This window comes from Dermacentor silvarum, chromosome 2 (genome assembly GCF_013339745.2).
Source record: "Dermacentor silvarum isolate Dsil-2018 chromosome 2, BIME_Dsil_1.4, whole genome shotgun sequence".
Lineage (NCBI taxonomy): Eukaryota > Metazoa > Arthropoda > Arachnida > Ixodida > Ixodidae > Dermacentor > Dermacentor silvarum.
Window position 1 is genome coordinate 246165903 of NC_051155.1, and position 16571 is coordinate 246182473.

At 45.7% G+C, this 16571-nt stretch overlaps 1 protein-coding gene across 1 annotated transcript in view; it reads right to left on the minus strand.

Moving 5' to 3' along the window:
- Positions 1-27: 27 nt before the first annotated feature.
- Positions 28-16571, minus strand: part of LOC119443040 (tyrosine-protein kinase HTK16-like) — a 30989-nt gene continuing 14445 nt past the window's right edge. Inside the window, exons 12-16 of the mRNA XM_037708168.2 lie at positions 15391-15528; positions 12783-12971; positions 9269-9360; positions 2747-2873; positions 28-254 (exon numbers count right to left, since the gene is read on the minus strand). Coding sequence (XP_037564096.1) covers positions 63-254; positions 2747-2873; positions 9269-9360; positions 12783-12971; positions 15391-15528 — 738 coding nt within the window. The 3' untranslated portion in view covers positions 28-62. The remainder of the gene's footprint in view (positions 255-2746; positions 2874-9268; positions 9361-12782; positions 12972-15390; positions 15529-16571) is intronic.

Below are 16571 nucleotides of genomic sequence, written 5' to 3' on the forward strand. Positions count from 1 at the left end.
TTATAAATGAAGACTTGTTCACATGACAGAAGGTGGAACGGCCACTGAATGTTGACCAGCCTTTAATGGGCAGTGTCATCGCATCCAGCACAGAGGTGTCGACTACTGTGCGCAGTAAACAGCACAGCCAAATCGGAAAAGGGTGGCCTTTCATCGGGGGAGAGCCGCCAGCAGTGCTGCATAGCTGCATATGCCCAGTCAGGGCAGCCATCTGGCTGCACCAGTCGCTCTCCTCTCTCCACCAGTGCCAGCACCTGTCCAAGAAAGTTGGCTTACTACGCTAATCAACCAAACAAGTTAAGTAAAAAAGAAAATTTTGTCTTCTGTATGACCACAGCAAAATGCTGTTGATAGAGCCACCCAAGTTTCTTGCCAATGGCCTATATGGTGAATTGTACTGGACATCATTATGCTCGTTCTTTATTACGGTGTGTCTGCATTTACGCTTTTCAACACTATTTAACTTTGTTTTTGAGCAAGTTTCATCCTGGTTTAAATGTGAAACTAGAAGTAGCTGCTCCACCAGCTAGGTAAGTGGTGGAAATATGGAACAAGTTGGATCCCGCTCTCGCATTATGCTGCAGTCAAGTGGAAAGGAAATTTCCTTGTCTAGGTGGCCCACTACATCTGCTAACAGGGAAGTATGCATGAGGAAAAGTAACGCAATACATGGTGACACAAAGAGCATGCACTGCAATGAAGATTAGTGGTGTCCGAATATTCGAAATGTTCGAACGCCTAACAATTGCTTTTGTCAGTTCTTTAAAGCTTCGCTGCAGTACAGAAGTGTTCTGTGGCGAAGCATATCTAATGCAAGATGGGCACTGTCACGGTGCCCCTGCTGGTGCTTATGGCTACTCGACACTATCAGCTCAAGTGCCCAAACTGTGCTCCCTTTTCATACATCTGGACATTGCCAGGCAGTGCCTAAAACATGTTTTCCAAACCACAAATGATGCTCGCTTTGTGTCACCTGCAGTGCATTTGGGACATCGACTACTAAAGGCATTGTTTCCTACAATTACTAGAGGAAACTCTGGGGGCTCTTGGTACATAGATTTGTCTAATCTTCATGCTTGTGGCCTTGTTTATTGCGCTTTATCTGCCTTCATTGGCATAAATTTCAATGCAATCTATACTTGTTTTTTTCTTTTTTAATGCAGAAGGCAACAATCGCTGCTAATTGCAGTGGTTATGCTTGTCCATGGCATAATGGTTTCAACATCTGGCTTCTTTGCTAGAGGTCCTGCATTAAAATTGTTCGCCAGCGTGATTCAAAACATGTTTATAACAGTACTTTCTTGAAAATAAGTGCTCTGAAAATAAGAGCTCTGAAGGCCTGCCAGTACACTTATTAGGCATATCGGTGCTCGTATTGCGACACGAGACGGCGGGAGCACGAGTGTATAATTAAGGAATGAATACTGTGCCCTGTGACAATCGACCCTTCCCAGTCTTGTGCTTCACTGCAATACTTCAAATATGCTTTGCCACGAAACATTGCTGTAGGGAGGCGAAGCTGACTTTCAGGAACCGGCATTATGCAATGCGCCGTGCTTTTCGAGCTTCGAAACCAATGGCAAGGATTACAAAGGCTGACATTGCTGACAGCGGTGAATTCTTTCAATGGAAAACGCGGCACCGAAGAGCAAGCTTAATAGTGAATGTCAAAGCATCTGCGGCTCGGGCATTGCCACAGTGGTGGCTACAGCTGCCAGCGGATCTGTGTGTGAGAGCACCAGTTCAAGGCGGCGGCTATACTTAATGCCATTTTGGACCTGCAGTCGCAGCAAAAAGTCTGGGAAATCGGATGGCGAAGGGTTCTTGCGTTCGAAATTTCAGACGTTCTTATACACTGACTCTATGGGATGCTGTGAAGCTGTCCAAAAAATCGGTCGTTGACTGTACTACCCTGCTCGCAGCTCCCGTAGACACTTGCACCACATGCGCTGTGAAACAGATAGGTGCTTATTGCAATTGAGTTGGTGACGATAGCTGTGAATGTGATGTGCAACGACTCACGAGATATGCTGGTACTAGAAACTGAGTGCGTGCTTGCATTTTCATGTTACACGGGCGAGCGAGTACGTCAAGGAAGCTGCCGTGGTGGGCGCCTACTGCTCCCGGTCATGTGTCTTGCAAGGGCCTTTTCTTGTTTACATTGGACCTAGCAGCTGGAAAAACTATCTTGCACAATCGCAGTCTGGCCATGTACTGAACGTTGGTGCCGAAAGATCACATTTTCCGGGAACATTTTAAACGGTACTAAAGAAGCATAACTGCATTCGATCATTTTTGTGTTCTCAATAACAAACATTGACGCCAGGAAATCGTACGAAACGGGACTGTATCAACAAGATTAACTGTATTTTCATTTGCAGAAACTATTCCACTCTGTTCGAAACTACACTTTCCTTCCAATGGTGCAACACTGGTTAGATAAATTAGATTCATAGTTAACACAATGTGGGCCCACAGCTAGGCGAATTATAGTTGTGCACATTTGGTAGTTGTTTTAAAAGCGAATTTCATTTCTTGTACCTTGAACGAGCCATGAAGCAGATGTATATATGTGAACACAAATGAGAGAAACCTTGAATTAAGGCACTCTGTGCTGAATGTATCGTGACTAAAAACTAGTGAAGTGAAAATTACGATCTACCTGTCTGTTGGTCCTAGGAAATGCTAATTTGTACGCAACATATCACTTTTTGTGCATGACATGCAGATAGTTTGCTGGTCTTACCTGCACGCCGGTAAGTGAGCCGTATGGAAGCTCCCCAAGTGTATACATCTCCCAGAGAGTGATGCCAAAGCTCCAGGCATCACTGGCATGCGAGAATGTGCCAAAGTTGACAGATTCAGGGGCGTACCTGCCAAAAGACAAGCAGTGCAGAAGTTGCTACACAATAATTATGCAGCACACTATTGAGAAGGCATGCTAACCAGAGTATCGAGCTACAACTGAACTGGATTTTTTTTTTAACTGTGAAACAAAACTGTAAAGAAAATAATTTTCAGTTATGGTTGGTCTTCTTTTCTGAGGCTTGTCATCCATGCTCTGCCTGTAACTACAGTGGAATCTCGATGATACGAATCTCACGGGGTCAGGAAAAATATTTGTATTAGCCGAAATTCGTATCATCGAAACACAATTAAAACTAGCTAAATTATGGGGGGATGTGAGCATCAGATCGCAAAAATCGCGAGAAAAATTTATTTTTGAAAACCACGCGTTTCGGTATCTGCAACGCCAAATCTACGCTGTATCAAAATGGTTTAGCTGAAAACGCGGTAAAAGTGGCCGAAAAAGATTTATTCGTCAGTGCGCAGGGCGAGAAAACGGCTTTAAATCGCGCAAAATCACCGCAATTCACGGAGACATATCTCGTATTTCCCGCCACCGAGCGCCGCCATCTTGGTATCATTCGAAAGCTCAAAGTTTCGCCGTTCCGCTTCTCAATTCGTCCGTCGTCGCTATATTGTAAGAAACGTGCAAACTATAGTGTACTCAAAAGCGCAAACTCAAAAGAAGCGCGGGTCTGCGATAGGTAGTCACACGGATCCTCCGATGAAAGCAGCCTCCGATTGGCTGCCGTGCTGAAAGGCGTCTCTCCATTGGTTGCTGCTGTGGCAGGGGCAAGATGGCAACCGCAGTTGTCTGCTTCGTAAACCACCGGCGTCTTCACTTGATACGCAGAATTCGGATTACTGAGAGCTCCCAGGTTAGTGATGGGTCGTCGCTCATTGGAGAAAACATTTTGGACGAAGCACGCCTTCGGAATACGGAATCGCAAGCCTCCTACGGCAAGAAAAATATGGCGATTAGCGGGAGAAGCGGAGGAGCAGCCGACTGAACGTACCGCGCTACCTCGCACCGTGTGACTCCGGCAGCGAAACCGACAATCACCCTGTGCCATCGGCACCGATAACGCAGTCGACGGAAGACGCGCCAATGGAGGCTCCTGCGCCTCGGCGTGCGGCCGCGCGAATCAGCCGAGATCGTATCTCGGTAGACATAGCTCGCTGCGACTACGCAAAATGGCGCAAACACAAAGAACGCGGCCCGAAGCACAGCAGCCACTCCGTCCGATGGGCGGCCGCCGAAAAGGGGGAAAAGCACGAAAGGAAGAAAAGCGCCACCGCTTCAAATTCTTCGCGGCCTCCGCGCTGTCCGGCGCCGCGTCCGCGCCTCCGCACCAAAAGAGAAAGGGAGAAAGCGCGTGACTGCGCGCTGTTCTCTTTCTCGGCCGTCGGTGGGGCGGCGTTTATTCGTATCAACCGACGCGGGTCGAAAATCGATTCGTAACAACCGTACTCTAGCACATTGCAAAGTAATGGGGCTTGGCCGGGACCACAGAAAATTTCGTATCATCCGGAAATTCGTATTAGCCGTGATCGTATCATCGAGATTCCACTGTACCTCCTTTGTAAACATACATTCTCATTTTAGACATAGCAGCACCATTATAGCGGTTTTCAATGTGACATGTTAGGAGACAGGCAATTTAGTAATACATTCATAAGCGTTTGATAGCGGTGATTGTCGAATAGTCATCTGGTAGTGAGACACCTAGTATAATTGCTGAAATGAAGCATTTCTAGATGTGCAGTGACTTTTGATTACATTGGTAAGTAAACTGAAGTAGACACAATATAAACAACATATTGGTTCTGAGGTGTACTTCCACAGTGCCTTGCAGTATGGAGAACAGCACACATTTTATATATATAATTCTTAACCCATTCAGGGTTGAACTGTTTTGCAAGAACCGTGCTCCTGTGGTTAATCTATTTATTGCAGTTTTCATTGTAAGAAATGAATGATTGAAAACTCATCAATACAGCAAAAATTTATTCCACGCAATATTTTATCTCGCAAATGCTTTACTTGCACATACATGCTATACAGCAAAATTTATGGCTAGCAATTTGTTGTTCCAAAAACATGTTTCATCAGAAGAAGAAACGCTTGAGCAGTCACCGCGAGAAGGGGCACCACACACGGCCATGCCAAAATTATGACTGTGTGCAGCCCTATGTCTGGGAATATGCGAAGCCCAACAGCGGGCAAAGAAAAACAATTTATTACTGTCTCTGAGCTTAGGCTGCACAGGGCTATATCTATCATCATTATCCGCCTATATTTATGTCCACTGCAGGACAAAGGCCTCTCCCTGCGATCTCCAATTACCCCTGTCTTGCGCTAGCTGATTCCAACTTGCACCTGCCAATTTCCTAACTTCACCCCACCTAGTTTTCTGCTGTCCTCGACTGTGCTTCCCTTCTCTTGGTATCCATTCTATATCTAAGCTACCGTTAACACAATTGTGGTGGTCATGAAAAATAATAGCGTCTCCTCCACACACACCTCGGCTGTAGCAGGTACGTTCACTACCACGTGAGCGAGCACTCGGAGGTATAGTTTCTTGCAATATTACCAAGAGGGCAAAAAAGCGACACTGTTGTTTGCATGGGAATGCCAGGACATGGTAGTGATTTTGGATAGGTTTTGTTCTCTGGAGAGCCAGGACACCGTGAAGACTCGCTTGGCTAGCAACATTCAGTGTGTCACAATGGTTAATTTCCTACTGAAATAGCACGTAATAAGCTGCTTTAACTTAATTGTTACACAAAGACATTTTTATGTAATCACGAGGACTTGTGCTTGTATGTACAGGGGTGGTCAAAAGTTCCCAGGCCACAGTGCCCGGCCGAGGAGCGGCAGCTCGCCGCTAGCGTGGTGCTGCCATCGCAAGCCCGCCTTGGCGTGCTGGCTTCGAGCGTATGCGTGGAGGAGGATGCATCCGTCTCCCTTTCTTACTCTCCTTGATAACAAACCGAGGAATTCGAGCTTCGAATTCTACTGCTGTGCAGCGCATGGCGTAGGAGGCGGCAGTGTTCCGGAAAATGACGCGCCATGCTTGCGTCCGTTCATGCTTAGGTGGACACCGTATACTTGTCCGTAGTTTTTGCCTTCCTGGAGAGCAATATTGGGCGTTTATAATCCCATGGACGCCGCTGTGGATCTCTCAGCCATTTGCGCAAGGTAATTCGCTGCATATATGCGAACGTTGTCTGAGCCCGAAATGTCTGCTTGTGTTGCCATGGAATGAATGAATGAATAAAACTTTATTTGACGAAGAGTTTGCTGCGATGTCGCTAGCACGCTGTCCTGAGTTGCGTGCTACTGAGTGGGTTTACAGCCTCCTCGAAAGCAACGCTAATGAAGATGCTCGTAGGCTGGAGCAGCTAGCACGTGTTGTGGTACGCTTTTCAGAATTGTTCGGTGCGCTCTTATGCAGTACCTTCGATCTATCAATGCTACGTTTTCGGTGCTGACGCTCGTCCGTCTCTGCCCACGAAACGGAGGACTCGTGTGCTCAAATGTCACAAAATAATCGCCTTACCTGTACGAGTTTAACGAAGTGCCATAATATGTCCAATTAATGTGCCGAGGTCATGCGCGATGGTCTTGAAACTGCATGTTACCTCAATTTTATTTTGTCTGCTGGCCGTGTGACGCACAGATAGATTCGTCATCGGAGGGGAGAGAAATAGTTGGTGCACTGTGGCTACCTTCCTCTCTCTTGCTGTGTTTGCGGTTGGTGTTGCTCTCGCTCTATCGAACTCTCGGCGATCAAGCCTGTCAGGCTTCGTTCGGGACAAGGAGCAAATCATTTCGCGCTGATGATTTCGGGCTCAGACCACGTTCGCATATATGCAGCGAATTACCTTGCGCAAACGGCTGAGAGATCCACAGCGGTGTCCATGGGATTATAAACGCACGATATTGCTCTCCAGGAAGGCAAAAACTACGGACAAGTATACAGTGTCCACCTAAGCATGGATGCAAGCATGGCGCGTCATTTTCCGGAATACTGCCGCGTCCTACGCCACGCGCTGCACAGCAGTAGAATTCGAAGCACGAACAGTGAGGGCACATGCCGCATTATCTCATTCCTCAGTTTGCTATCAAGGAGAGCAAGAAAGGGAGAGGGATGCATCCTCCTCCACCCATACGCTCGAAGCCAGCGCGCCAAGGCAGGCTTGCGATGGCAGCACCACGCTAGCGGCGAGCTGCCGCTCCTCGGCTGGGCGTTGCGGCCTGGGAACTTTCAACCAGCCCTGTATAATTATGTAAAATGTAAGAATTATCGGGGGGGGGGGGGGGGGGGGCTAAAGGACAGACAACACGGTTCGCAGTCGCTTTGTGCCAGTTTGTCATCTGTTCTTGCTTTCCTTCGCTTGATTAGGCACTGCTGATGAGTAAACTTAATTTAAAGATGTAATACTGGTGAATTATAACCTTTCAAGATTTTATTTCAAGAATGATTTATCTGTGCAGCTATAACCAAGTCTTAGGCAAAGCCTTGCACACCCATATACTGCGTGTCTTCCAATTCTGGCCAGCATCGGAGAGGGTATACATAGACAGCTAAGCAGACAGCCGAGACAGCTTTGAGGCCAAGTAATGGAATGTGTGTCGAGCCGTCTGAAAGACTTTTCTGCAACGTGACACCACCTTGTGGTGAGAAAAACAAAACGCCTTTGTGCCTGCGAACCTATGAAAAACGCTATGTGACGTACATTAAGGGTATAGGAAAGCGTGTCTACATTTCCTTGTGCACAGACGACCTTTCCATCGAGTTTCCAAGCGTCCTGCTCAGCTGCCACCTTGTTTGGACAGGAAAGTAGCCTGCATTGTTTTTTACTTCGACGCTGTCTTTGCAAAGCTGTCTACTGCGACGTGTTCGTCAGAATTGGAACGAGACTTAAATGGCCGCTGTCCACTTAGCCGTCTATGGCGAGTATTGGAACACAGCCACTGTCATTCCCATGACAGCACAGCACACATTAGGGAACTCTCATAGACGGTGGTGCCAGATTGCCCTCTAGGTAATATTGTGAGAAACTCTATGCTCGGAGGCAAACAAGTCGAATTGCACTTCCCAGTGAATGGAAACGCAATTTCAAATGACTCTGGGTGACTCCATAGAGATGGCAGCACCTGAACAACCAGTGATGTTGAACATGCACGAAATATCAAATATCAGATTGGTGCCGTACATGTAAAGGCTGGAAACCCTCAAATGGTTAATCTCAGTGCAACTCTGAAGCACAGGCTGTGAAGTTTTTGTAAAAAATAAATTTATGCTGCTTTCTTCTCATTATTCTTAAGTTATGTAAATGAACATAGGGTGGTTCAAACTGGTTTGGACCATTCTCGCGGAACTGGAACAAAAAAAAAAAAGTTTCAATTCAACACTGATGCTGACACAGCAACCAATCGAGCACTAATGAACATCAGGCTGGGACAGGTCAAAATTGGAATGAATGTGTTTTCTGTGATCTAATGAGATGTTGACTACAAGGCAGTGTTCATTATGATTAGGTGCTAAAAGGTGAAGTGGTGAACAAACTGGACATTCTGGGACACTTAAGAAAAGTACTGAAATGTGGACAGCCTAGATGTCGATAGTGTGCCAGCTAATTAATGCCTTACTTTTGGTCTGCTGCTATATTTCAAGCACCACACAGGTCAAGCTTGCCAACACAGCAGGTAGTTACAAAGAGCATGTGAAACTTTTGAAAATATTTCTGCATAACCACAATTACTTCCAGCACTTTGAAATGTGTTACAGGCACCACATACTGATGTGTTTTCCAGTGAAGATCACATCTGCAAGGATTATTTAATGGGTATTTGTTCATGGCACAGCACCATTGACCAAATTTTAAATGTTCACTGAAAGCTTTTGCTGCACCGTAACAATGGCTTACACGTGTGTGGAATGATGTGCACCACCAGCTTGCTTGTTATGAGCTTGTACGAGCACTGTCTTATCTTTCCCAGCACCAGTGCCCTAAACTGTGCATCAACTGAGCAGACCTTACCCAACATAGCCCAACGTATAATTTTTGCTACGCTGAGTTTAAAACCTGAAAATGTGTACATAAGTGCAGGAAACTTAATGACAAGCCCATAGTAGCGTGTTTTATGCATTGGAGCAAGTTTTCCACTTGTGGATAGTTCAGCAAACCAAATAATTAATTGGTGTACTAATTAAGTTATTACTTGTGTAACTTTTCATTGATATCTTGGTATGCACTCTTTGTGACCAGAAAAAAAGGTGAAAAATTTCTTATTTGCCTTTATGTGGAGCAGTGTTTGGGCTTTGTAGGGTTAAGACTGAGGGTGGTAGCAAAGACAATGCAAGATATGGGCAGAGCATAGGCGATCAAGCAAATTGTGGGAGCCACTCACCACTTGAGAGGCCATCGTCCACCTGTGGTCGCACGATAGTAGTCGCTTCCCATGGCCAGTGCGCGGGACAACCCAAAATCACTTATCTTGACCTGGAAGTGCATGAACAGGAAACACTCGAAAACTTATAATGATGTATGCATCCAATGCAATGCACAATACATTTGGAGCAGCAGCTGAAAGGAGGTCACATCAGATGTTGGGCAGCACGTGTGGTGCATGATGCTTCTCGGGCCACAATATGGAATGTTCAGTGGATTGCAGGTAATTGGTAGAAGGTTTGATTACATTGAAAGCCCAAAAGCATTGAATTTTGCTTCAAAGGCTTATGGCATACAGAATCTGCGGGGAAAAAAAAAATGCACTATCACGCAGGATAGAGTGGTGGTTTGGAGTGTGTGTGAATAATGGAGCACTGCACTCTGTTGCAGAGAATGTAATGGTTTGTATATGGGCAGATATGTTAGTAAATGATTGGTGAATACAGAAAACAGGCTTAATTAAAGCACACTTACTTTCACTGACTGCTTTGCCACTTGCATTTGTTGCGCTGATGGTGTGTCTGCTTAGGGCTTATTACGTGTCAAAATATTGGAAGGCTGTTTGTGAATACTTGGAGTAAATCGTTGTAAATGCGCTTAGCATTACAAACACCCATTAGATAACAGCATCTTCAGTTGTGAAATACTTTTGTACCTTCATAAAATGTAGTACCTAAATGGCAGATTTGTGCAAAGGAGCTCAAATGTCAAAATTCTATAGTCTATAGCATGGGTTCTCAAAGTGGGTTCCGTGGAACCCAGGGGTTCCACAGGCTCCTCCTGGGGTTCCAGAGCCACTGATAAATTTTCCCTGGTTCCGTGCTCCCCAAGTGGCTGAGACGGTTCCTTGGCATTTCATGGAGCTTAGCAGGGTTCCTTGGGGCTAACATGCTTGAGAACCTCTGGTCTATAGTACACATCAGTCTTTCTAGAAGTGCAGAAAATGCTTGTAACTGTAGACTTCTGGTGCCATAATTACGCTGCAAAATATATTGATTGGTCTTTAATGAAAACTGATTAAAAGACGTGAGACCATGTGCCTACCAGTGTCGTGACATTATTTGGATCTTGGACTAGTGCGGCCAGTGTGTCCCGTGCTACGAAGACGGTCTACAAAGACGGAGAGACACTGGTCTCGATGAGATACACTCGAACCTCGTTATAACGAAATGGGATACTATAAAGAAATAATGGATATAACGAAGTAAATAGAAATCGCCATAGAGATCCATGTATTTAAAACCTCATTTTAACGAAGTGAAATTGTCCTGCCAATGGATATAACGAACTATATTTGTCTCCATAACCAAAAAATACCCGACTGTTACGTGCTGAGTAGATCGCTTCCTGTGAGGTTCAGCACTTGTTCGCTGTGGCAGTTCAAAACTCTCACGTCGAATACGTAGCCAAGCAACACTCTGAGAAAGCACTGTGCACTGCCTGCGTGGCGCACCACGCAAGCAGGCGCAGCTGGGCTATGTGCAGCGGTCCAAAAGATTAGTGCATTTACTTCTCTCTTTCTCTACGGCACGCCACGCAGGCAGCCGCAGCTGGGCCTGGCCTCAGAAACCTCCCCGGCGCAATCTCTGTGGTCATGCCCAGGCCGTGCATTCACTTTCCCCTCTCTCTGCAGCATGTCGTGTGGGCTGGCAGCTGGGCGTGGCCTCCAGAATCGCATTGGTATCAGTGCAATCTCGGAGGCCACGAGCCAGCCGAACCAAGCGGGCGCGGCGAAGTTAACTTGCCTCCTTGATCAGACAGCACATGGCACACAGTGGAGCTCTCTCGCTTTTGGGTACTCAAACAGATAATGGTAGTTGGATTCACATAGGGCTCCACACGAGCATTTTGGTTCAGACAGTAGCCCGAAGCAATGAAAATAAAATGGGAATCTCCTGCGACAAACCAAGTGGAAAGCAGACGCAAAAGACCATCACAATGGAACAGAAGGCAGCTATCTAAAATATGTCGCGTCAGGTGCTATTTCGCGTGACACGCCGAAGATTCTTTTGGTGTTTTATTCATATGTCATCACATGCACGGCCTTGTAGTGGTTCTGCAGGCCGCAAAGCCGTCTTATTTCCATGTTTACAATCGTGTGCCCCATTGGGCATATATAATGCAGTAAATGGCTATAATGGTCATAACGAAGTAATTTTGGCTCCCCCTTCAACTTCAACATAACAAGGTTTAAGTATTATCATTGCATGTTGTGTTATGTGCGTGTTAACTCTTTTCCTACCATGGGGAAAATAGGTTTTTTTGTATGTTACGGCAGATGTTTTTTTCTGAAGGAACTACCGCACTCATTATTTAATGTATGACATAAACAGAAAACAAAATGAATACACTTTTCACGCATAAAAGTTTCATTAACAAGATCTATATCATAAAAAAGATATAAATTGTTAAAATCAAGATTGTGCGATAAAATTGAACAAAGTTTGTAAAGGCACGCTTGTATCTACTAAGAAAAAGATGTTACAAAAATTATGAGATATGCAAAATGTATTGCCATCTATTAGGTCTTGATCTGTAGTCGCTCAGAAACGCTCACCTATCGCTCCGATGCGATATCTATTAGGCACTATCTCCAAAAAAGATCACAATTTTTCATTGAACAGGTATTTCGCTACAAAAATTTAACTGCAAGCACTACAGTTGGGCGTGCCGGGCTGCCGCCGCCGATGTTCCGGGCTGGTTTACGTCGTCGTCGCTTTCAGACTCAAAGTCCGACGAAAAGTCAGCGTCCTCTGACTAGCTGCTATTCGATAAATCGATAAGATCAGCCGCAGAGGCAGAGGAATCACGATATCTGCGATCTCCCGCCGTGTGTGCGCCGTTTCCGGAGCTGGACATTTTTGCGTTCTGCTTCGACGATCGCGAAACTTCGGAGCGCGTTTAAAAATTGCTGCTTGGCGGGGCAAAAGCGAACTGCTTAGAAAACAAAAATATAGTTTCTCTTCTTTCACATCTGATGGCACAGTGTGTCCGTGAGCGGCGCGGAAGGTCTCGATAGCGGGCGGCCATTTTTTCGTTCTCCTTTGACGATCGCGAAACTTTGAAGCGCAATTAAATATCACTGCCTCATGGGAAAAAAGCAAACTTCTTAGAAAACGAAATATAGTTCTCCTCCTTCAAGTCCGATAGCACAGTATGTCCGTGAGCGGCGTGGAAGGTCTCGAAAGCAGCGTTTCAAACCATCAATAGAGGGCTAACCATGCCCAATGGGCTCGGTACAGAAAGAGTTAACTGTCGCATCTCCTGTATGTATAATTTCACGTATCATCGCATTCACCTGGATTAGCAGGCCTCTCCAGTTTTCATCAAAGAGCCTCTCTCTCTCCTATGCCCAAGAAACATTTTGCTCAGACAAACTTTGCAGATTTCACACAGACATGAAAATGACACAAAGTAATAACAAACAATTGGGAAAGGTGTCCTTGGAGTAACCTTCTATGACCTGGGCTCACCTGCATGCGGGAGGCAAGCAAAAGATTGCGGGCAGCCAGGTCTCGGTGCACAAAGCGGCGAGCCTGCAAGTAGGCCATGCCACATGCCACCTGGTGTGCCCATCGTGGCACGTCCTCCTCCGTGGATATGGGCCCGCAACGTTCCTGCAGGTAGCCCAACAGGGAGCCCAATGGCAGAAGCTCTTGCACCTGCACACACACACACACACACCCAACTTGAGAAGAAAAATTCTGCGTATTGAATTTATTTATTCAGGAAAATGTTGCCACAGAGAACAACGAAAAGGCAAATGAATGCCTGACTATGTGCCAGTCAACTTTCCCGTATGTGGCATTGTAAAGTTTAAATAACAATTAATAACAATACGGAAGAATGAAGCAATGTTTGTTGTAGCTTCACAAATTGTGCACGTTTACACGTCATATGTTTGGGAATTTCTTAAGTCAAAAGGGAAGTGTGAGTGTTCAACCAGTTACTTGTTTAAAAGTCAAAAGTTCTAACATTAGTAAGCTGTTTACATGCAAGGTTATTAGCTAGCTTGGAGTCATCCCATGGCTGCAGAACCAGGAGACTACGGTAGAAATGTGATTTTAATGTGAAAAACTTAATGTGAAAATGAAACCAGTTAACTAATGACCATTAAATAATTTAATGCCCTAAAGTAATGCACATATTGTGGGGATGCGCGACTCCCACGCGTCCCCTGATGTTGTTTTCCCCGCATGGCTTCCGTCTCCTGTAATCTGGCTTCGCCGCGTGGCTTTACGGCGGTGAAGGTCGGTGTGGTTGCGACATATTGTGAGAGATGGCGCGAGTGTCGCGATGCTAACGCCACCGAACGGCGGGGTGACTTGGGAGCAAAAGGTCGAAGGCGCTTCCTCTTCGAGTGGGGATCGGTGAGCGATGCGGACGTCCCGCGCGTGCGCCGATCCACACTTCGCGAGACCGTCTCGCGTGGCTAGGAGGGCACCGGTATGGACGAACACGGATTGTTCGAACATGCCACCGTTCGTGTGACCGTACACGTGAATGACTAGGCGATGGTGTCATAGCATGAGGCGAACATATTCGCTCGCTATCCGGTCGCGGTGAGTTGGACTTCCTTGATTTGTCGCGCGCCTATGTGAACGTTCTATGGGTAGTAATTCGGCTAGCATGCATTAGTGCATGAAAGGTGCAATAAATGCCCTTTTGATTGTTTGCACTACTGTGTTGTCGTTCCTTTGTCCCAAGAGCACGTCTGGAGACCCTAGAATATAGTACCGTAATGTACAGCCTCCAGCATTTTTAGCTATATCACACGAGCATCCATCATGCATCATTTTAGCGCCTTTAAGCGGCGATAATCAGCAAGACCAGCAGAAGTTCTCTCAAGTGCACTAAGCACTCTCCTGTGCAAGAGTCGTCTAATGCGATGTTTCCTTCAGGACGACATACGACCATATTATAGTGTTCTCGCGCGATATAACTAAAGATGCGGGAGGCTGCACATAATCATCTCTAACATTTCAATGCAATAAAACATTTCATCTTAACCAGTCTTGTCATTCCTGCTGCACATACAGTACCACCAGTTCGCACACACGTGAGAACTGCGGTCCCTGGTTTGCTCACACAAGTTGACACGATTCGTGAGAGCTGTTTCTAACATCAAATAACAATGCTTCGCATCACATCCTGCTCAACCGAGGTTATGGCTGTAGGAATTTTTGGGATTCCTTATGAAGACTGGTGAAAGATCATGTCCTGCAGTAAACATGAATTTAGGCTGATGATGATGATGATGACCATCCCAACAATATCCTGATGCTGCCACAGTGGTGGTCACGTAAATTCGCCTGCACTTCATTAAAGGGCCCCTCACCAGGCCCCACTGCAAACTGTGGTTATACAGTAGAAGCTATAAAGCACCGTCTAATAAGCATTTTACCAAAATAATTTTTCAAATCGGTTCGTTATTGGAGAAGAATTAACGGTCCTGTTATGCTGCCAGGAGGCGAGAGTCACTGCCAACGGAGACACTCTCTCCCTCTGCGTTTAGTAGCGTTGCCAAGCAGGTGTTCCTCCCCTGCCTTCTCCAATACCGGAGCCTAGAGACGTCATGGTGAGTGACAAAACACACACTGCGAAGAGGAATGTGTGCATGTGACCGCAACTTTCTGGCTGGGAGCACGCTGTATCGAGAGTGAAGGAGCATGGTGTTTGCTTTGAAATTCCACCTGTTTTCCACCCGATACTTTACAGACGCGATTGTCAGTGCGCCATGTATACACTACGCTTGTTTGCTAAAAATAGCCAAACCTAGTGAGGGGCCCTTTAAAGCACATGTAGTAATGCCTTCAGAACATCTCGTCAATTTCTTACGTTCTGCAAATATTTGAAATAATTCCAGTAGGGCGCCTACCTTCCACAAATGCTGACATTCAATACGCATGGCCAAGAATGTGAAAATTCCCTGTTGTTTCCCCAATTCTCTCCAAGAATAGAAAATTTTGTGGCATTTTATGATTCTTCAGGTTTTTCTGGTTGGCGGACACGCCGCAGATGCAGCGCCATATTTCTTATGCCCACTTGAAACTTCGTGGGTTAAAGAAACCATCAGAGTACCATCATGAGTGGCGGTCCCAGGCAGATGGCTAGCAGCCGCACAATGCATGGGTGCCGCAAGTCCACCATGAGCTCAGCCTCGCGTGCAAAGCCTTCACTGGCTGACACCTCCCGCAGTTTTTTCACTGCCACAGACACCTGCATCGACAGAGGCCTTATGCATTACAACTTTCACAAGCACTGATATACAAAGTCAACTTTCTGGTAAATGTCACCAGCTCACTAGGCATTTATAAAGCAGCACAAGATACATAGACAAAAAAAAAGACATAAAACATACCCAGCACCTGTGCGTGTCTTACATACTTTTTTTTTGCCCACGTCTTTTGCACTGTATGCACTCCAACCCATTTTTATTAATCTGAAAATACCCTTCGCATGTTCGAAGTCCTAGTCGGCACACTAAAAAAAAATCTGTGGGAGAAATGATCTTCTTTTAATTAATGTTCAATAAACCACTATGCCTGGGTCCTACAAATGACCAATACATAACATTTGAGCAGTGTGCAATGATGCTTTTTAGAATGCAGCTAGAATGGAGATGTCGCACAAAGCCCGGTGGCTGAACATCTCTTATGCATGGAAGCAAATGTCGCAGCATAGTTTTAGAACATAGTTCTTGAGCTTTCTTTTGAAAAAAAAAGTGACATACTTAGTAGCACAAGTCTTCATATTTTCGCAATAGCCTGTGGAATGCTCAGTTTCGTGGGCAGTTTCAGCAGGCAAAACTGGAAGTTCCCCAAGACCAATGCAATTGAACTGCCATCCAAACCAATTTGGAAAGGTTGCTTTGCTCTGCTGTGAACTGTACTGAAGTGGTAGCAGATTTGGTCGCAACTGTTTGTATTGTTTTGAACTATTAAGAGCCATTGACTGAACCAGTTCGTAATCGTTCCATTGGTTCGGAATTGTTCCATCGGCTTTCTCCGGTTGAGATTCAGCTCCAAAGTGGCGACACACATTTCAGTTTGGCAGAAATGCTCAGTACAGTTCCATTTAGGGTTCAACTCTCTGTTGTTGAAAACACTGCACCTAGTTTAAGTTAGGAAACTCATGCTCATTCCAAATACATCACAAAGTAATTTATTTGGAACAGCTTGTCCTGGATGTAAGCACTATAGTATATGCAAGTGTTCACAAGTCCGAAGCTGAAGTGAGGTAAAGTTGCAGCATTTTGATGG